Raw genomic sequence first — 22746 nt, forward strand, 5'->3', positions numbered from 1 at the left:
AAAAACACCCTTCACGAGCACCCCCACATTTTGCAAGGCCATTCAAAAACTGGTCTTCCATAGAGATACAAAAGGACTACTACTGAGAGAAACTGAAATCAGATCTATCCAGACTTTCTTCAGGATGCTTTTATGAGTTCTGATTCAATTTCAGAAGGGTTAGGTTTGAGGAGTTCAGAGGGAATGAAAAACATTTAGTTCTAGATGTACAAGTAAGGCACAATATAAAGCCACATCATCATCTGTCATGAAGGAAGTAGGAAAGGACGAGAATCATACATGGTACAGTAGAACAAGCAGTCCATCAATTCAAAGTGTGGCACCTAAGTTCAGACTGACGAGATCTCAACAAGAGCAGTTATGACAGCATGCTTTTAATATGGAAACAAATTCTAGAGAATCCAGTGTATCAGAAAAAGGAAGAGCTTTCGTTTGTATTAAATCAAAAATATATAATTGCTTTTGGATATAGGATTAAAAGTGAATACTCACAATGCCTACACTCAAAAACAAACAAAAAAAAATCCGGGACTTCATTAAGATCCACATACCATGTATGAACACTGAAAATCTTTAGAAAATGGTCTTCTCTAAAGATCATCCAAAAATGCATGCCACAATTGCCAAAAAACAGAACATGTACATTTGTTGGTTTTTATACCCTTATAAGATTTTTGTTTGTGATAAGTATACACTAAATGTATATATTTTAATGACACTAGAGGAAGCAGATTGTTACTGGCATTAAAGTACAACCATTTCTAGACGGTTTAAATGCCACAGAGTCCCCTGGTTAAAATGTAAAGCTGCACAGCTTGCCTATGTCACCTTTATGATAAAGTTAAACCAGCAAAAGGTCTTATCTTTACTCTACATTTTACTGCCAGGTTTTATTTATATCAAGTATCGCTGCAGCATTCTGACCAGCCCAGAGTTAGCAGCAAGTGGCAGGAATCATATAAAACGCGGTTTCTTTTTTTTCTTTTTTCTCCTTTTTTTTTTTGTGTGTTTTCTTGTTTTTTAAACAAAGTGCTTTTCTAAGATATACATACATATAAATAGTTACAAAATAAAGTGTCAACATTAAAAAGCTCAACTATTTAAAAGCTTTTAACTTAAAATAATACATAGAAAACACGAAATGCGAGGGTATGGAATTCACTAAAGATTCGAAGGCTACTTTGAAATGCTAGACCAAAATCATATTCTGGTTTTCAGACAAAAATAAAAAGCTATAAAGTTGTATTTGCCCAGTACTTCTGAGCAGTCAAAAAGGGGCTTTTTTAATACCTTGTCAGTTTAATTTGTCACAGAAGTTTTTACCTGATTGCAAACCTGCTCTCTTAACGTTTAGAAATGCTACCTTGCCTACACAGTTTGGATGTAGCGTAAGGAGCTCTCGGATCTGAGCAGCGCGGCAACACCATTCATCGGAAAGGAACAACAGTATTCAAAATCTTGGTACAGACATGGCCTTAACTTCACAAGAGACATTCTTTGTCGGGGTTTTATGGGCCGCATGTATCTCCGGAATAACTGCAACATCAGCAATAATTACAACAGGAATACATCTGACCCACTGTGTAAAGCAGCAGCCAACTCTCACCTCACCTTAACAACAACAACAACAACAAAAACACCTGAAACAAAACCACCCACATTCCACTCAGATTTTGCAAGTCTTAAGTGGATTTACAAAGTTTTGCCTAAGTTGCCCTGGGTATTTGTTTAGTCTCTTGTAGGAAAGACTTTCTGTACAGCTCAGTAGTGGTATTTTGGCCTCCTCCTCCCTTTTGAGTCTTCCAAAATATTTAGACACAAAGTAAGCTGTGTGCACGCTCACAAGTATGTGGCAGGAGTGCCACCTTCATCGGCCACTCTTACTGCACTATTACCGATCCAGACTTTTCTTTTTTTATAGTACAAGCTTGGATATAAAAATAATCTACTTATAAACAAAAAGGAATCACAGTACAAACAAACTCAGACAAACTAGAAATGAAGTGGAGAAATTCCCCAAAGGGAGCGGGGAAAAAGCCTTCATGGACTTTTGCATTTCTTTTTTTTCAGCAGCTACATTTGAAAATATTTGGTATTTCTATTTTCAGTAAACAGTGTTTTGTCATCTTTAAATAGGGAGAGAAAGAACAGGGAGGAAAAGGAGGGGGGTCCATGAAACCAGAGAATGATCTTGCCTTGAGATAAAGGACTTTCTCATCAAAGGCTAAAGCTTTTAATCTGTACGTTAACACTGACTACAAAGCCAAGTCTTATTAGCAGAAGAGCAAATAAGAACTGTGTGTTAATATTCCTCAATCATAGAAACTACTGAATTAACAAGAATAAGTCACATATAAGTTTGAAGAAGCTAGTTTCGAAATACCTGTACAAAAATATAAAAGTCTATAAATTTTTTTTGTCTTGTTTCGTTTTGTTTGAAGCCTGTGTTGATCCTTGGAAACATCACATGCATAATAATACATCAACTGGAAAAGTGGCAACTAAGGAATTAGATATTTGTAGCTCTTTTTTCTCTTTACATATATACACGTTACAATAAAAATAATTTTATTTTGGTTGTTTGGTGGAAGTATACTACAACAAGCTAAATAATCTTTTTTTTTCTTTTTCCTTAAATTCTCAAAGTTGAAAACTATTTTACCAATAGCTTACTAAAATCCAAATATATTAAAATCTCCTACAGTAAGTGCAGAGAAAAAAAGACTTAAAGACTCCGAGATGGCCACCAACTTATCTACCATGGAAGCGAACTACAAGAACAGCAAAATAAGATCGTTATGTATGAATGCTCCTTCTGTAGATAATTGGACCCAAACAAAAAAATTCACAGTTCAGTAAGATCCCTAACCCTGACCTTTAGGTTTTTTTCTTTTTTTTTTTTCATTTGTTTTTACATTCAGTACAGTATCATATAAGCTGTGCAAAACTTTACTTAGACTGGCAGTTCGCCATATCAGTTGCATTTGTCTTTGGTACAAAAATAAACAATCGCATTAATGTGCAAGTATTTGTTTTCTTCCGGCCAAAGTACCGAAATTGAGTTTTCTAGAGCCATCTTTTATACAATACATAGACTCTGTGGCATATATCTACATTTTCAACATATTCCTATATACATTCAAAAAATTGTAAGAGCTGGAACAAATACATTAAAACCTATAATCTTACCATCTATACATCTTGGTTTTTCCCCTCAGGGTTTTCTTCATACAAAACTTTACCAGCTTATACTGATAGCTCTCCCCCCAAAATACAAGGCACAAAGAATATACTTTTTTTCTCTTGCTTGCACAGACATTTAAATACTATATTAAGCTCAGAAAATTAAAGTCTTATATGGCACACTAGCTCTACTGCCATGTGTGCTATGTACAAGTTAATGGTTGCAAAGAAAGCTTACTGGTTTGTAAGAAGGACAAAAGAAAATCCAATTATTAAAAAAAAAAAAACAAAACAAAAAAAGGAACAAAAACCTCCCTAAATTGACAGCTTTACCAAAAAACTCTTCCTGTCATTTTACTTGGAGCATAAACCTGTCACAATGTCTGGCATATGCTAAGGTTTTTTACTAGCAACCCCATGTTTTTGCTTCTAAATCAAAAGTGATATATTCTGGTCCTAAAGAACTTAATTTTCAAAAGAATCCTCATCTCTGTATTTAAGCTTAAAGCAGCTTTGAAACTACCTGGTTTATGGTCCAAAAATGCTATTAAGCATTTTATATCATGCTTTGATTTGGTTTACTACTTTGTTACTTCAAACCAATGGAACCTAATTGTAAGTGTTTACGTAATGCTAAACTGACATGCAGACCAGAATGCAATTTACAATGAAGTACTTGACAACACAGGTAGAACCTGACCGATGTGAACAGCTGAAGTCGTGTCTTTAAACTTTTGACATTGGTATTCGTAGCCCTACAAGGCCACCGGTGGGGTCTCCTTCTGCAGTCTTCTCTAAAACTTGATTCACAAATTCTGATGTCTGTCCAGCTACAGGTAGTCCTAAGAAAGGGTAAGAAAATGTGCTGTAAGGTTACTACTCACTGCATGCATTCCTACATGTGCTACAAAGCCAATGAATGCTTTGGTTAATAACTAACCAAAAGGCATAAATAACTGAAATCAGGAAGCAGTGGGGTTTTTTTCTCTCTATTCCAATTCTACTGGAATATTCTATTCTATTGTCTATTATTCTATATCTCTATTCTATTCTACAATTGCAATTGTTTGCAATCTAAAGTGTCATAGGTTATACATCTCTTCACATACATGCATACACGTTAAGTTTACTGCTTACCAAGAGTGTCTTTAATAAGTATGTTCAATTTTTGTTCCATGTTGACTCCTCTGTCATCTTTAGGTACCTGCACCCGATTAACTATTTCTTGTTTAATGGAGTTGATCACAAACAGTAAATTATCTGCAAAGAAAAAAACCTGGATTAGATTTGCAGTACATTCCCCCTGAAGCAAAAGAGATCCACAGTCGTCCACACACTGCTATCTGAAAGTGTCAAAGGTGTCACATCACACTTACTGTAAAATTCAGATGTAATAATTTACATCTGTAAACATATTTTCACAAATATTTATATGATTCTATGATCTTACACATATACATTTACATAATTTACATCTGTAAAGTAGCTCAACACTGCAGGTAACCCAATCTACGTATGCTTTATGGAGTGAGTGGTTTTGTGCCAACAAAACTGTTGGGTTTGTACCAACCCTGTTTTCTCTATAAACTGCCAGCTATGACCCAAGTTACATGATGGCAAAACACAGACTAGTCTGAACAAAAGAAAAATTAAGATGTGAAGAGTTGTATTTACCATATTCCGTGTTGAGACCCCAGAGTTTTACTTTATTGGCTTCATACTGGGCTTTCTTTTTTAGTCTACAAGCCCTATAGTAAGAAGAGGGGAAGAATTAGAACACTAACAAAAATTCCAGAATACTAAGAGCATCTGTTTGCCACACGAACTTATCAACCAACACTCCTAGAGCTGTGACGTACAAAATCATCTATCTACTCACTCAGCTTCACTGAAAGCACTCTGCTACCTGTATTTGCTTACATTTCACACTCGTGGATTTTATCACTGCATCAATCATTTGCCCTGCAGCTAAGCAAGCCAGCTGCCAGTGGAAATACATCATTATCTAGGGAACAGGCAAATTACATCTCCAAAGTGCCAGTCTCTCTGCTTTTTGGTAGCTTGGTCATTATCCCATTGCAGGAACTGCCACGATGAAGCAGGATCTCTTGAGCCAAAAATTAGTTAGATCTTAATTGTACAGTTGTGGTAATCCAAATTTACTCATCTATGTAGCATTATCTAATACATACCTGGAAGCCAGCTTGTTCTTTTCTTTTCTTGACCTCGGTCTGGCAGTTAAGGGAAGTTCACTGACTGGCGTTAGGTCACTGATCACCTTATTCAGCTTCCTCAGTTCATTACCAATCTGGAGAAGTTTTCTGGGGTTGGGAGTCAGGTCTTCTACATCAGTCCTCCGTGACTTCTTTGCTGCATATTTTCCTGTTTTAAATATGCAGAAAACTGGGTTGGGAAGTGACACAATAGGTACACAAACCTGTGGAAAAACATTCTTAAATATGGATTTTTTTGGGTGCAGTTGAAGTTCCTTTGTTCATTACAAGAGAATGGACTGGAATCATGTGATCCCTGTGGATTTTTCACAATAGAAAGAACATTTCCAGACAAACTGCTTTGTACAATTCATATTGTATCCAGATCAGATAAGAGCAAATGCTGCTGGCCAGGCTACTGGATGTCACAGACAGTATTCAAACACAACTGTGCTGAAGAATGTATGTCACAAGTTCAAGCCCAGTTGTTTTGCCTCAACTCTAACTTCCTAACTTACGTGTTCAGCCAATATATCCTCCTGCACACTCAAGTTGATGAAATGCCTCAATAATCTTATTGCTAAAATTCTGTACTAAGAAATAGTGTCAAGGCCTGGTATTGAAATGATCTTCAGTGATACTGAGCTTAAATGATCCATACAAAGGTTAGTTAACACCTTCTGTGTGTATCTGAAGCTATTTAAGGCCTGGTTTTCCCAAGGAAATACAAGTATTCAAGACCAAATCTTTATTCCTTAAGATTCTCTACCACTCCCGTGTGTCTTTTTCTAGCATTTGATCCTAAAAATCTCTTGCATATGCACCTGACTTAAAAGTCACTTGCTCCTCCAAGTATCTGGTGGGACCAAGTCCTCAAGGCATGTCTGGCTATTTGTTGTTTAATAACAAGTATAGATACAAGCCTTCAGAAAAAGGAGCAGTGATAGGGACTTTAGCTACTGATATTTCACTACAAGATAAGTAAGCATATAAAAACTATGGAGACTTTAAAAAAACCCCAAGTTTTATTCCCTGAATAAATCTACAAGTAACAACAACAACAAAAAAATCCTTTGGTTTAACAGAAAGTAAACTGCCACGTTAAAGACAGTAATTTTCAACTGTAAGGGAATATTAACATTATAACCAGGGAAGCTGGTTTCATTTTCTCCTTCAAAGCCAAAATCAAATGGAGCAGCTTACCAAAGAGGTCCTGTGACAAGAAAGCAAACATTACTCCTAAGAGTGGTTTGTTCTGGGTGATATTAGTCATGTCTGTGGTTAGCAAATTGCTAATCAAAAAGTTACGGGAATAAAACACAGTTATTAGCTCAATTGGTTTAAGTTTCTAAGGGGGTATTTTAAAGAAATGGTTTATTCACTGAAGAGTAACTGCTTCACTGTGCTGCATTCACATAGGTGGGAGAAACAAGTAGGGAGGAGCAAAAAGAGACAGTTATGCCTTATTGCTCGTCCTTTGGGTCATACTGCGGTTAATGTGAATTTTGCATTTCAGATCACTTCCAGCTTACTTCTAACACAAGCAAGACTTAAACTAACAGCTAGAAGGAACAAATCCCAGTCAAGCGACCCATCCGATATGTTTACAGTATTGCACTAAGAAAATTTCCAACTTTTGGGGTTTCCACTGAAAGCCCTTCAAGTTACAATTTTCAATTCCCTGACCTTCCTGTGAAGAAACCACAGTGAAAGTTACTACTGTATGTTCACTGTGCCTTCCTTGGACACTGTGCAGAGCTCTGCTAATTGAGCAACAGACTTACAGTGTTTTAATGATTTATTTTCATGGCCAAAATACAACTTCTCAACAATTGCAAGTATGGGAGTTGGGCTACTGAAGGTGTCAGAATGAAAGACATTCACTTGTAACTAGGGCTCTATTCTTACCATGATGGAGACCGTTCTTCTGATACATGTTACTTGGTAATGTATCTCGATTCCACTCGGATGGCCTCAGCATTCTTTCTTGCTGCGATGGTGTTAGTTGCTCACTGTACTCCCAGAAGTATCTTCGCTTGCCTCTTTTCCGGGAGGATATGGCAGTCATTTCTTTTAAATCCTCCACAGAATCATTTTCATACCCTAAAAGTATGCAGTGCATTGTTGATATAAAGTTGGCAAAACTGTTTCTAGCCCTTTAACTGTGGACTGAGTATTCAAGTTAAAAGCAAAACCACATACAAGGCCTGTTTTACATTAATAGACTTGGTTTCCATCGTCAACTACTACCGGGTATCTGCCTTAAATCCAGAGACAGACATTGAGCCACTGATGTTGCTTCATTAGTTGAAAAGAGACAAACTATTTATGCATTGAAAGCCTCTTTATGTTCTCTGACCCCTTAAGCTCTATTGCTGTTCTCCCCCACAATCCCACCACTGCAGAGTACAGATAACAGCTGTTGGAGAGTGTTCTTCCATTTTAATTAATCTCTAATCAAAAAGTGTGGAAAGAGAAGCAGATAATAAAGATGAATTAGCAAAAGACTAATAAAGAAAGCAAAATTATTCAATCGTAGAATATTCTGAGTTGGAAGGGACCCATTAGGATCATTGAGCCTAACTCCTGCTCTTCCTTGAGTTTGAATACTTTTGGGAAATAAATCAAATCACCCGTCTCTGTTAGACTAGAAGAAGGGGGTTCTGTTATGAGGACAATGACCTAAAGCCCATAAGAAAAGACCATCTAAACTGAAGGAATGTGGACACAAGCTTTTCAATCTCTTCCTCACCTCTTTAGAGGGATGAAATGATCCACGGTAAAGCTACACAAAACTTTAGAGATATATTATGATGCACTTGATATGATGCACTAGTCATGAAGCACATGGACACTCTAATGCCACTATCCACATTGCATCAATACTTACACCACAATTAATGTAAACACAAACCATAGCTTTTAAAATCCTATGTAAGTTTCAGAAAATAAAGACAATGTATATTAAGGTTAAAAAACCTCAAACCATTGCATCACCTTGTGTACTAAAATGCTGTATAATAGTTTACATTAAAAAAAAATCACATACACTGATGAAGCTTAAAGAAAAGCCAACCTCTGAAGGGGCTGTAAGCCTAACAAGTCTTGACCCCACTTCGTCCTTTAACAGTAACACAAAGAAGACTTTCTTCTTTTTAAAACAGACCATTCAATTAGTCTGTTTGCACTTGAAAAACCAGTTGAAAGAGGAAAAACAAACTTTCCTGCTTCGGTCCGACTCTCACCTCATAATCAAAAGTATGACTAAAAGTTAGGAGCGCAGAAGGATGAAACGAGCTCTAAAGTTCTGTTTCTAATCATTTCATCAACTCCTTTACTTTGATTCTCTAGTTTAGTAAAAAGGCAGTATTTTAAAGGCAAATCAAACAATGAAACATGGTTTATGAAACATTTTTTCTCGTATAGCCAAAATGATTATGACAATTTACATTCAATATAGTTTCAAATACCATAAATATTTTTACTGTATTTCCATTTTACCCAAATGCTGTTTGACATAAGTATCAAAATACTCTTAAAAACTCCACTTACTCTCCACTTGAAAAAACATGTCAAGCTATGTAACTCATTTATATAGATATGTATAAATTTAGCCCATGTTCATAACACAGAATTAAGCCAACCGATGAAAACAAATCTCTTGAAGAGCTGATGTGTACAAATGTACAAGGTTAAAATCAAGACTTCCTGTTTGCTTATTTAAACTATAATTAAGTTAGCAAGTTAAATTACATTGACTTACTGCATCCTGCCTTGCAACTCTAACATTGACCTGCTATAATATTAAAGTTACACAGAATAACCTAGTTCTTGTATGTACCTTTCAAGCCCTTCACCAGTCCTTCCTAAAAATCTTTATTCACATCCCTTACTATGGTTTTAGGATTAAATTCACCAGGGTTAAGTTAAGTAAAACAGAGAACAGGACAGACATGACTTGTGCATCTTACACATTAAAAGCAAAAATAGCCCCACCAAAACTAAACCAGAAAAACCTTTCTCTTTAGCACTTAGTCATACTGACTTCTGTCAAACTACTTAGAAGTCTTCTTCCTCCAGCTGATGGTCCAGGTGCTCAAAATAGATGCAGTGAAGCTTCTTTAAACAATCTCCATGTCTCTGCACACACTTTTCCCTATTCCCTTTTGGCTATTTCTTCTCCAGTGCTACTGAAAACTGAATCAGTTGTTGCATCTCCCATTTCTGCAATCTCTTGACTTCTTCAGGGGAGAAGCAGTCATTTACAAATATTTCTATTAAATGAGGTAGGTAAAATATACCAGTAATGGAAAGAAAAGTTTAAGTGCTAAAAAAGGCCTGGGCTGATAGTTCCCATAATAAATTACCTTTGCAGAGGACCAAAATTGCTAAATTTGTATCATCATGATAATAAAAAGACTATTGCCCAAACTTGCCTGACAGCCAGTCATGGTTTTGGCTATTTCTCCAAGTTCCTGAAGTTCACTATCTCCTCAGACAGTATTGCCTCAGACACTAATGCTTTAAGAATGCATTTCATGGACTCCAAAAACATATTCGAAGAAGAATAAACAAAAGCCAACTGTGCATAAAATACATCAGAGGGGCAGCAATGACCAGGAATTTTTTGTCCTTTCAGTGAATTATATCTTCACTCTAAATTTATCAACTCGGTGTTGGTTTCGGTACTATGGAAGGTTGAATCTTCCTGTGCCATGCCTATTTTTAGAAACTTGATCGACAGTATTTACCTTTACTCTAGAGGTAAAAACCCAACACTAAGTACAAGAGTGACATAATTAAAATAGCTGGAGACATTACCTTCTAATAGAATCAAAACATATGGTGAAACTTTTAGTATCGCCCTACTCAAGGTGAATAGCTTTATTCACTTCAAGTCCTAGCAAGCTGGTATAAGCCAAGTTCCTCTGTTACTGCATGATGTAGATGTATTTAGAAAGCTAGAGCTTGGCAGTAAAATCTGAACAAGTGACAAACAGTTAATGTAATTCCACCAACTGAAATCCAGCATTTTAATATGACATCTCTTTCTCAAGGATACCAGGCTTCCTGTGCAACGTGCCTCCGTGGGCTGCAAAGCACTGTGCAGCACAGCAGTCATTACAGAGCTCTAATAGCTACTCAAAGCCCCAGAAAGTAGAGGGAGTTGAATTCAGAAGAAGGGAGGAAGAGGTTTTAAAATGCTAATAAAAACGTGTAATGTACATGTAAAAATAACATAAAGGGTATAATGCTTAATAAGTTTAATGTCAACTCAGGAAATCTACTTAGAAAATAATCTGAGAGTTCATTATGACAAACGGTGACAAGCTTTAGGGAAGCTGCTGTTTTTAAAAAGGCAAAATTTCAGCTGCTTTCCCCCCTGAAGTTACATATTGCCAAATGTCTGAATACCTTAATTCTTATGCTCCAATACAAAGCATTTACAATATTGTAACACCTACTACAATGAAAATAATCCTTGGTTACAGTCCTGTCCCTTTCCCTTCATATTGTCTTTTCACACAACATTACCGCTTTGTTACCTTCTAGGTGAAGGTTAGTTCTTATTTCTGTTGTTAAGGCTCCATTTCTACATGCAGAAGAGAGGATTTCAGTATCCTTTGAAGACCCACTAAGTGTTACTGCTGAAAACCACCAAGAAATGGTTCAATTAGTTTCAGTGGTAGGTATTCTTTGGATTCTGTGGAAAACTATACCTACAGTAGGTACAATGATGAAATTATTTCACTCAGGCTATGATTTCATGCCAGCTATCAACAGACACAGGTCTAGATAAATTCAAAGCAGCAAGCACTAGAAAGCTCTGCACATCGCATCATCAAGCCACAAAAAAAGAAGACAAAAATTGCAGGTAGTTGCTCTATGACCTTAGGCTACAAGCCAGGTTTCCTGTATTCTCTACTATTATTTTTGGTGCATGACCACAGCTTACACAGGTTTTCTTGAAACAGGGCAATATAGAGATCTGGTATAGTTTTTGTTAATTACATTTTGCAAACACTTAGAAAATCTGGAATGGAAGTTCCCAATTTAAGATGATAAAGCATTCAAAAGCATTCTTTCCCGCTTGGCAGACAAATCCATTAATCTCTGTGTTAACAAAACCCGACATTGCTGGTACCTGGTTCTGAGAAAGTATCGCTGATGTCATCGTCTTTATCATCCTCATAATCTTCTTCCTCATCATCGTTTTCAGAGAGCTCATGCTCACTGCCGAATCCTTCATCATGGTCCTCATCTTCAATATCATCCTCGTCATCCTCATCTTCCTCAGGGTCTCCTTTGGCTGACTGTTCACCCAAACTGTCTGTTACAAAAAGAGAATAGTTGTGCTCTTCTTTCTTCTGTGAAGAATCTGACACTGATGTGCTGGCGGAAAGACTGCTCTCCCCCACAATGAGCCCTGGAGTTTCCTGGGGTGGACTGAGGAGCAGTTCTTGAGTCTCTTTGAAAGGCAAAATAGGAGTTGTACTGTGACTGTGCGGGGACTCTATTCCTTTTCTTTCTTGTCTCTTTGCTACAGCACCACAATAGCAGGTGTTTTCCTTTGCTGCATCAGCATGTGTCTGGCTCAGCACTGGTCTGCTCTGTGGTAAAGGATTGATCTTTACTTTTGCCTTTTTAACATAGTCCTTACATTCAACATGAATGTTCACCTTTTCATTATTGTACACATTGGTCTTCACCATGATTTGTGTACTGGAAGCAGGCTGAGTTGCAGGTTTGCTTGCCTTCTGAACACAGTCCGACAAAGGTGCCTCAGCCTGAACGTTCTTGGAGGAACAGACTGGGGCTGCTGCTCTGGTTGCAATCTTTTTGCCAGGTAACAAAGGGTTTAAAGGGTTTTGTTTTACACTAAAGAGCAAATCAGGGTAATAGAGTGAATCAGAAACGGGTTGGGAGTCCTCACTGTTAAGCTGAGCCAGTGTTGGTGTTTTGCTTATCACTTCTTCATCTTGGTATGGGCTTGAAAAGTCATCAAGGCCCAGGTAATCCACCTCTTTTGTTCCCCAGATGTCACAGCTGGTTAATTTAGTGTACTTCGTTAAGTCTTCACAGTAGGTGTCCCATTGCTCCCATTTTGAAGTGAGAGCAGCTTCTTTGTCCAGGATGTCTGTAAAAGACTCCAAGTTCTCAAGGTCTTTGCAGTCCTCCATTGAAAGTAAGTTGTCTCTGGAACTTTGCTGATAGTCCATTTCTCTGTCCTGTGCATAATAAAACAAGTTAAAATTGTTACAGAAAAAGTATCAATCATCTCTGTCCTCTATTTAATCTACTATCGTAAGTTTAATTGCAGTGAAGTGTAAGAAAGACAGTGCTAACGTATGAAGATGCCTGAACTTCACTTTTAAAAAGCTACTAAAAGATTCTTTTGAGGGTCAGAGTGAAGCCTAGCTTCCATGCTTCAGCAGCAGATCCTTCTGAAGAGATTGCTAAAGATACAAGTCAAATACTGCTGGATTTTTCTGCTATTGCAAATTCCTAGTTCTGGTCATCAGGAACTAGACTAGTACCAACATCTATTTCATATTTAAGATATGAAAGACATCACAGGCAAGCTGTTCTAGTCTCTAATAACCAAGGTCAATCTCTGCTGAGCGCTTAACAAAATATGTTGAAGTTTACCAGTCCCTGGAAAACCTCATTCTAAGATGGTCAATTAAAAACTATGAGCTACCTTTCTCCTTTAATGCAGGGAAGAAAGAAAAATAAAGGTTGCTAGTGTAAGTAGCTCATGAGTAAATTTTTATTCTGCTTCCCCTGCATTCACAGCTTTGGTGAAGTAGCACAAAACTGCTCTTGCAGAAAAGATTGTAAGGAAGAGTCTCAAGCACCTTTACATAAGGTGAACACGGCTCTATTTGAGACTTGTATATCAAGCCTTTCCTGATGGCCAGCTTTAACAAGCACCTATTGAGGAAGCATCACATTTGTTGAACAAGCAGTTAGGCTCTCCCCTCATCAGCAGCCAGCAGTAATGAATAATCTTCTAGCATTCTTGAACAAAATACCCCTTTATTACTACACAAACTCAGGGTATTAATCAAGGAGAGGAAGTTATGTAGACACACAGAAAGATGACCTACCAGTTCATACATGAAGTCTGGATCTGAACTGCTTGCCAAGAGATCTGTGCTCATCAGAGTCTGCTCTGAAAACACATGGCTCCGAAAGGCGTCCCCAAAAGGAGGGTCCATTCCACTCACACTGGGCTACAACAAAATTGATACTGACATTTGAAGCATGCTATAAAAAGGCATATTATTTTCTTCAACAAAACACAGAGAGCGCTGACATTTCATCCAAGTCTCTGACCTTGTGCTATACTTCCATCTGGAAGGTTTTTACCTACACAGATAAGCATGTCATTTCTCAGAGCGAGAGAATGCTTTAAGAGCAGCTAACAACATGCAGCTCTTTAACCAAAGGACACATTTGTATTCATCATATAGCTGCAAGAGCATTGCTCATTCATTCTTTTTTGTGGGTTTGAAATTCTCATGCATTTGCCAAGTTTAGGGATCTGTTAGCATTCGTAGAAGAGGAGAGTGAGTACTGGCAAGATCTGTGAGTATCAACAGGCACTACACGCTTGCAGGGCCTTCACCCTAATGCAAACTATTTTGTACTAAACCAGTGTTGACTGTATAACCATTAGAACTCATAAAATTTCCACCTGAGGTAAAAAAAGTAAGACTGATTTCAACTCAATCAGGAGTGCTCTCACCTCTTGAGAGCAAAGTGGAACTTTGCAAACAAACATTATGCAGGATGACTGGGCATGCAGGGAATGGGCAGCAAGGCTTTCTGCTACATTGAATTCCAGACCTTTTTCTCTTCTAGACACACTCGCCCTGAGGGTTGGGAAGGGAGAAACACTGTTCTGCTGAAGGTCGTTTGGTGTGCTGATGTGTGAATCACTGCAGTAATAAAAGGCTGCTCTCCAGGCATCCACCCTCATCAAGGCAACAACTTTGCTCAATCTTGCTGTGTGAACAAATACAGCACCAGGAGCACAGCTTCCAGCACAGACACTACTGAGACCCTAAAAAGTATGCACCATTTAATCTCTTCTAAATTCTCCCTTCCAATGCCACTCAAATTTGCTCTTAAACTTTCTTTTCCTTTTTTTTTCACTGTAAATAAGGAAGCAAAATTATTTCTAGAAGCAAGTAAAACCATAACTGACTTACCTGAGGCATTTCCAAGCCCAGATTCCCCAAATCCAATTCCAAACTTCTTGGTTTATTCACTTGTAGATTCCTTTCCAGCTTTACTTCAGTGTCAGTGAGTTTACACAATCCATGCAATGAAATTTTTCCTTAGGGTAACTTCAGTTCACCCTGATGGAGCTCTTTTATTTGTAGACTTCTGTGTAGAATAAACACATCAAACCCCCAAGGAGGTAAGTAATGCTTTACCAAAAAGGTACTGCTTAAAAAACAGCCAAAGTGAAGTAAAGACAAAAATTTCCCCTGAAAAGTGATTATTCCTCATGCTGGAATGTGTAGCAATTTTCTTCTCTTGCCACCTTTCATGGAATGAAAAGCCACAGATGCTACAGAACACAGTTCCTGCAAACCCCTTTTTGGCTGAGTTACATTTTGTTGCCTTTTTTCCTCCGTACTGAGACCAGGAGCTCTATAGACACATGAAAAGAAAAGCCTGCCTAATTGGAAATAATGACTAGCACACTGCTGGGTGTACAGGAGAGAAACAATCTTTATGACTAATAGAACAGAGCCAATAAATGCTAAAAATGTCTCAGGCAAACGTCTCACAATTTCAGAATAATTTCAGAACAGGCACTAATACTGTTTCAGCGATATCTTCTTCAGAGATGAATCCATACAGCATCAGATAAGATTCTATCAATCACTCATATAGCAACATCTAGTGGCAGAGGATTACAGCGAGCGTGCTCCCCAGCCAGCAGCAGAGGAAGGGGAGAGACAGACCTCACCGACAGAACAAAGTAAAAATTGTGCCAAATTCAGAGTTGCCTAATAATGATCTATTCATCATTCTCCTCTATTGATTTCAAGTAAGGTGCATGTTGAAATTGGTCCAATTTATCTGTAAGTAGTTTTGCCAGTTGAGTAGTTTCTATAGACCTGCTGCTACTTCAGATGAGTATCTAAAGACTTTTCCAAGCTTCGTATCCTGAATTTTTTACCAACACAAGGAAAAACTGAACTGTAGAAAAGCAAGCGCCTTAGCACAAACATCAGTAACTGTATCTACACTAAGGTATGACAAAAGACTCGTGAGTAACAGGAAGTAAAAAAGAACAATGTTATACCAAAAGCAGTAATAGAAAAATCATCCATGGTATCAAACCTTAGTATCTAATGTAACTACATTGTCTTCAAAGCTGCTGCTTGCTTACTCTCACCAGCCTGCATGAACCCTACCCTTATATAAAGTCTCTTTAACATAAAAGCAGCATTAGAGGAGCATAATCAAACCCCTGAACCATCACACTTGTACAGTTTTTCAGCATTATCAGTTGTGCTGGTTTTGTCTGGGGTAGAGTTAATTTTCTTCACAGCAACTAGTATGGGGCTATGGTTTGGATTTGTGCTGGAAACAGTGTTGATAACACAAGGATCTTTTAGTTACTGCTGAGCAGCACTTACACAGAGCCAAGGCCTTTTCTGCTCCCACACCCCCAGCGAGCAGGCTGGGGGTGCGCAGTAAGTGAAGGGGCCCCAGCTGACCCAATGGATATTCCATGGCACAGGGCATCATGCTCAACATAAAAAGCTGGGGGAAGAAGAAGGAAGGGGGAACGCTGGGAGCGATGGCATTTGTCTTCCCAAGTCACCATTACGCGTGATGGATCCCTGTTTTCCTGGGTATGGCTGAGCACCTGCCTGCGATAGGAAATGGTGAATGAATTCCTTGTTTTGCTTTGCTTGCGTGCATGGCTTTTGCTTTACTTATTCAAGTGTCTTTATCTCAACCCACAAGTTTTCTCACTTTTGCCCTTCCAACGCTCTCCCCCATCCTGCCACAGGGGAAGCGAGCAAGTGCCTGGGTGCTGCGTAGTGGCCGGTTGGGGTTAAACCACGACATCAGTTAAAATATATTTCCTTCTTTGAGCAGAACTCTTCACTCAGCATTGCTCCAAAGTCAGACTTCGTGCAATCTGCTCAGGCTGCTTATTCCCTTGCTTTGAAAAACAAATAGTAAAGTAGAAGTGTTCTCCTACAGCGGAGCTACACTCAGAACCCTCCTCCCACCAGCACATGACAGCATCCCCGTGATTATTCCTACTTTCGGATAGTATCTCAGCTATTTTGTTAAATATAGGCTGAATAGCAACGCCTCAGCATATATGCCATCAGACTGTGGTAAAACCAGACACTATGCAAAAAAGACTTTACTTATCAAAGCAAAATATAAAGAACCACAGCTACAAGTGCAGTTACACACAAGTTGTCAGTAAAACCGTGCTACTACTGCCAAAGTGAGCCACTCCTTGTAGAGCCCTGTGTCAAATAAGAACCAGTTCTTTCTGAGAACATTTTATTCCTGCTCTAAAACTTCCAGGGAACTCTTTTCACTTATCTTGAAGTGACATTTAAAGTTACGTTTGTGTCCCAGTGCAATGTGCCTCAACAATCCCCATCCCCTTTCACCCAGCAAAGGCCACAACACAGCAGAACTAGTCCTTCCTCTGCTGTTAAATGTGGCATGAACGAATTACTCACTTTTTAACCTGGCCTGATCTAGGAGAGAGGACCTGTTCTTTGACACAAATAAATGATGTTCTCATACGCAAAGAGGTGAGAAAGAGATAATCTTTAATACCAGTCTACACCCTCATAGTATCTTACTCTCTTTCCATGCAGTGGCAGAGATTGATGCCTTTTTCAACAGAATATCAGATTAATACTTTGACGTCAACACCAGAACACCACCACCACCATCTGCGTTCACATGGGAGACTGTCAAAGTTCTGCCACTGCATGATATAAAGGGGCAAGAAAGGAGATGTTTGCTGCTCCTTTACCTATTACCCTTTACTATGTTTTTGCTAAACACGTACCTCAAGGCACTCCACTGTGTTTCATACACAACTAGGAGTGGGGTGGTGGTAAAACTTAATCCGTACTGACACTGATTTCACCAACAACCAACCAATGCTTCCAAGTGTCAGGACCAGGGAGCTTTCGGATCATTTACGAACCCTCAAACCAGACATTAAATGTTCAAAATACTTCTAACGTCTCAAAGACTGGAGTAATCTTTTAGCTATAAACTTACAGCACAATGAGGAATGACAGTGTATGTCCTCCCAGGTCAAAGCAGTGTATCAGCTAATCTAATTGTTCCCATAATTCTCCTTAGATTTCATTCTTGACATTTTATAATATTAATATTTAAATGTGATTTGAATCCCATAAGGATCTATTCAAGTATTCTACAACATAAGTTCTTTCTTGGTAGCTCTGTGGATGCAGGAAACTCATTGAGTCCATAAAAAGAAAGACTCATGAAGCTGCACAATCGAGGCATGCTTCGTGCTCCCAGCAAAGCAGACCTACTTCCAACTGCTTTCGTAATTCCCCAGAATCATCAAGTTCTTCGTTAAAAGCCTCCCAGTGTTCACACTTAGCTACCAGTATTTTTTCATGCAACGGTAAATAAAGATGTATGGTAGAAATCAATGACATATGGAAGCACAGATGTAAAATCTGAACTTGCTGTGAAGGAAAATAATTTTGTAGACTGCAGTTCAGGTCCTATTTCTACAGAATTTAACATTATTGGCACTCTCAGCTCGAGACTGAGTTTGAATAGAATAGTACAGTTGTTATGTTATCTATAATGAATGCAGATTTGAATGAACTGAAAGATCTGTGGCAGACCTCAAGAGCAGCAGAATAAGAATTACTGAAGATAAATACAGCAGAAATTTCTACTTCAGGACAATTTTCATTGATGCCTTACAACAACCCTTCCCAAATGCAGAGATAGAGAGGTGAAATCCTGTAGCTGCTTCACAGGAGGAGAAGCTGGAATACGCAGCCGCAGGCAGCGGGCAGGGTGCCACCCGCCTTTTGGCAGCAGCCTGCAGTGAAATCAGATTAAGGTGATTAAGGAGCCAGTCCCTGGGTTGGTTCTGTGTTTGCAGATTCTTGAGTGACAGCAGTGCAGAGCTGTGCTCCCAGGAGAAGGCTTGCTCCTTCACTGGGCGTGAGGAAGGCAAGACATCTATCTCAGGAACTGCTGTGTTCATCTAGCATTTAAGAATCTGGGGTACTGATGGAGGCATGCATACATACACTGGTTAAAATCCCCGTCAGTAAGTAACCAAACCCTGTCCTACAGAGTTCATAATTCATTAATCTAATGACAAACTCTAATAAAAAACCCTCTCTGCATTTATCTTTACTTTTTGAAAAATGCACATTTGGAATAGTTTAATAGTGGTCCCAAGACACCCGAGAAGACTGAACTTCAAACAATCTAATGTTGGGCTATTACATGACATCACTGATGCAGCAGTACATTTAAACTGGCAGACAGCAGGTCCTAAACTCAAACCACATAGCATTAGTGAGACACGTGGCGGTTCCTGTGCCACTTCTCCAGACCAGTAAAACCCGCTTCTGCCACAATGCATTAGAAGCCCCTCTAAGAGGAAAACCAAGCTTTCAGCTTGAGAACCCTGAAAGTCTTCCTCAGCCACCTGCATGAATCATTTGTACTGCAGTTATAACTAAAGTTGCTATTTCGGTCTCAATTCAGATGTGCATGTTGTTCGATTTGAAAGGCACACAGAGCGTGGCTACACCGTTTTGCTGATTGTACAGTGCTTATTATCACAGCAGCTAAATGCCTGTTCTAAACACACTACACGAACAATTACACTTTTCATGATGGTGACTGCATTATGCAGCACAGTTTGTCCAAGTTACATTTCTGATGCAGATAAAAAACCTGCAGGTCACGAGAGCCTGTCAATGCTCAACCTACAAGCTCAGGGTAAAACATTAGAAACGCCGAACTTTGAAATTCAGAGAATGCACTATGCCAGGTACTTTAAAAGAACCATTATGTGCTATGCAGTGTTTGCTGTATCTGGACATTTTATGAAGCACAGATAAAGATGCAAGAAGTTCTCCTACACTTCTCTTAAAACTTTTTTCCCTTCCACAGTTTGTGCCAATTTGTCTCCTATTACAGAACATAGTCTGCTCAGCGCAGTCTTCAAGCATAGAACATATTTTTCTTAGTTTGGTTTCGGAGTGCCGTTTTTGGTTTGGGTTTTTTTTTCCCCCCTTCTTTTTACATGATTCTTCAATTATTAGCCAGACTTACAAAAAATCTTTTACTTTTCTCCCCCACCACAAAGGCACTAAGTTGGGGATTATTCATAGCATGTGAGCAAAGACACTCTTATAAAAGGTCTTCTTCTGCTTCTACCCACTGCAGCCTCATTCAGCTGCTCATCCAAAGAAGCGCAGTCCCTCTACCTTCTCAGTGATGTACTTGTATTAAAATACCAGCATAAGCATCCAAGAAATGACCCCCTTTGCTTCCACTGTCCCGGAGAGCAAACAACAATCTGCTTAAGACACCCAGATCCTAAGTTTGATGGAGCATTGCCAGTTAGAAGAACTAAAGATACAAAAACTGTTTCACTTCTTCTAAACCTCTTCCCTTCAGGAGAGGGAAACTGCTACTTCACTGTCTTTGTCTCTTTTCCTCTGCTGACCTTCCCTTCCTGCCCACTATTATTTTTCTAATCTTACTTGCCCACAGCAGACAGACTTCAAGATCATGAAGTGATACCACTAAACAAAAGCTCTGTCTGCAGTAACACACACAACTCCTCAGGTAAAAGAGCTGATGAATTACAGCACTACATTCTCTGTTTGAGTTAATACTCCTACATGTCAATGCCAGCTGCCCAACTTTGCAGGGTTATTCCACTTCAACACGACTGCATAAGCAAAGAGGCACGTGCCAATAACTGATCAACATGCAAGATGCCAAAGTACAAAAGTGATTCTTTTTAACCCAACAAACAAGGTATTGCATCTACGTATTTTATAACAACTATGCCCGGAATAATCACAGAATCGAAGGACAGTTTGGGTTGGAAAGGACCTTAAGATCATCTAGTTCCAACCCACCTACCATGGGCAGGGACACCTCACACTAGACCATGTCGCCCAAGGCTCTGTCTAACCTGGCCTTGAACACTGCCGGGGATGGAGCGTAATATATTCCGCCTAGAAGCAATAGCTCTCCTGTACATTCTGGAACAAAGACCGAGATTTTCTTAATGTTTTAGTGCCACGAGTGGGATGTGCAGCATGTTAAAACTTGTTAGAACTGTATTAACACACTTCAAATCACTTAAAAAAAACTTTTTGCAGTTAAAATATGAGTTGCATAAACTTTTATTAAAGTACCACTGTGAAGTTAAGAGGTTGTTTGCACAAGAGAATTAGCAGGAAGATTCGAAATTTTCTTGAGCCAGAGATTTCCCCTGAAGCAGAATGCGGCCAAAGCAAACAGAAAACAAAAGCAAAACTAGACAGCCATTTAGCTGACAATCTCCAGCAACATTCTACATTCCTACATGAAGGTTGTTTCTATATTGTTTTCTGACAGTGCAAAGTCTTTCAGGGTAAGAAAAAAATATAGTTCTCAGGGAAAAAAACCCACTTACGATGAAAGGATTGGTACAATCTAGTCTACTCTTCATCCTGGAAAATTACGGTTTGTTATACTTTTGTTAGAAATGGGTTATCAGCACAGCATGCTTCAAAGCCAGCAACAAATCAGAAAAAGTCATCAGTCAAAAACAGTCCAAAATGTAAATACAAACACCCCCCCCCCCCCAAAAACCCACCCCGAAACCTAAACCCCATCAGATTTCAAAAACAGGAGGAAGATTTTATTTTTTTTTAATATGATATTATAACCAAGGAAATGATCATAGTAAGGTCTAAACCTTAAAATCTACAATTTTCATAAAACTTCCAGCTTGACTTTCAAGCCAGTGCCAACTTTCAAGCACTTCTTATGAAGTGCCAAATACCTTTATCAAACTTCTATTTTAAACCAGATTTTAATTAGGCTTCGCAAACCACACAGCATGGACACGCAAGTCATGGAAATCTAAACCGGTTCCCTTATTTATACCATGCTGTCAGTCTACTGGTCGGACAGAAGCTTCTATTTATTCCCAATTAATTCCTGCTAATGCGGAAGGGACTTCAAACCTTTGTCCTTCAGAAAGGTCTTTGTCACTTTCATTAGTTAAAAAATAAAACCCAGCATGGCAAGGATGGTCAATGGCTTGATGCCTCTGCTGCAGATTTCTCTTATCAGTTAATACTCCCATCAAACACAGAACAATTCTTTCTTTGCTCAGGTAAACTACTGGCTGCAAAGCACTGTATGGGGGTCTCTGAGTTGTTATTCACGCTTCTAAAAAGTACTATCACCAAACATTGATATCTCTACAAAAAGCCTTGCCTGCTAAAACAACCACCCAATATATTTCCCATAGAAAATCTGACTTGTCATTTACGTTGCCAACAACACAAATCAACGAAGTTTCTAAAACAGACACTTCTTACCATGAAAACATACATGCAATAACAATAATTAACCCTCCCCACAAGTCTTGCTTAGAAGCACTTGGTTAAGCGACCTTAGGCCTTTTTATCAACGTCTTTAAAACATTCTGTAGTGTTCGAAACGTGTCAGAATCTGACTGTGTTTTGCAGGTTACATGTTGTGTGACTTCAACAAGTTACCCTCGAATGGCAACAACATAAAGCTTATGCTTACTTTAAATGAGAAGTTAATATTTCAGCTGGCATAGCTGATGATTGAAACTGTTGTGTAGAGGCTTGGAAAATGGCATGTGTTTATACTGGAGCGTGACACAGTGAATTCTGGTCATTAAATTATCTTTGATATCTGATCAGTGACACCAGATGATGCCCTGAGCAGCACTGTGGGCTGGGCTGGCCACGCTGCACGTTACAGGCATGAGATTAGGGCATGCCGGCAATGCCACGGGCATCGTTACGGGAAATAATGCCCAAGCCGTGGGCCTTCAGGATGGAGGGGAAATAAAGTTCAGGCTTGGGTCCTTGGTGACATGAGGGGCTTTGGGCAAGCCGCCCCGACTCAGACCGTGCCTGAACTTCATCCAGACCCGGAGAGGTGTCAAAGACCCGTGTGGGGAGACACCGGAGGCGGCCCGGGGAAGCCACCGGTGTTTTATAAGTAAAGTCTGTGTGAACTGGCTCACGGCAGGACCCTCCCCTCAGAGCGGGGGAACGGG

General features: G+C 39.0%; 2 protein-coding genes across 5 annotated transcripts in view; both read right to left on the reverse strand.

The window, feature by feature from the left end:
* The window catches only part of CREBRF (CREB3 regulatory factor), a 24369-nt gene continuing 1623 nt past the window's right edge, over positions 1-22746 (reverse strand). Inside the window, exons 2-10 of one of the 4 annotated variants that reach the window (XM_030505194.1) lie at positions 14615-14792; positions 13508-13633; positions 11542-12625; positions 10943-11041; positions 7305-7499; positions 5376-5565; positions 4858-4931; positions 4321-4443; positions 1-4025 (exon numbers count right to left, since the gene is read on the reverse strand). In XM_030505194.1, coding sequence (XP_030361054.1) covers positions 3910-4025; positions 4321-4443; positions 4858-4931; positions 5376-5565; positions 7305-7499; positions 10943-11041; positions 11542-12625; positions 13508-13633; positions 14615-14623 — 2016 coding nt within the window. In that variant the 5' untranslated portion in view covers positions 14624-14792 and the 3' untranslated portion in view covers positions 1-3909. Of the gene's footprint in view, positions 4026-4320; positions 4444-4857; positions 4932-5375; positions 5566-7304; positions 7500-10942; positions 11045-11541; positions 12626-13507; positions 13634-14614; positions 14793-22746 lie in introns of all 4 variants that reach the window. The other 3 variants (XM_030505193.1, XR_003994225.1, XM_030505195.1) reach the window with 3 other exon arrangements.
* The window catches only part of ATP6V0E1 (ATPase H+ transporting V0 subunit e1), a 23038-nt gene continuing 15013 nt past the window's right edge, over positions 14722-22746 (reverse strand). The window contains exon 4 of the mRNA XM_030505198.2: positions 14722-14792. The gene's annotated coding sequence lies outside the window, so the exon portion shown is untranslated. The remainder of the gene's footprint in view (positions 14793-22746) is intronic.

This window comes from Strigops habroptila, chromosome 12, assembly GCF_004027225.2.
Source record: "Strigops habroptila isolate Jane chromosome 12, bStrHab1.2.pri, whole genome shotgun sequence".
Lineage (NCBI taxonomy): Eukaryota > Metazoa > Chordata > Aves > Psittaciformes > Psittacidae > Strigops > Strigops habroptila.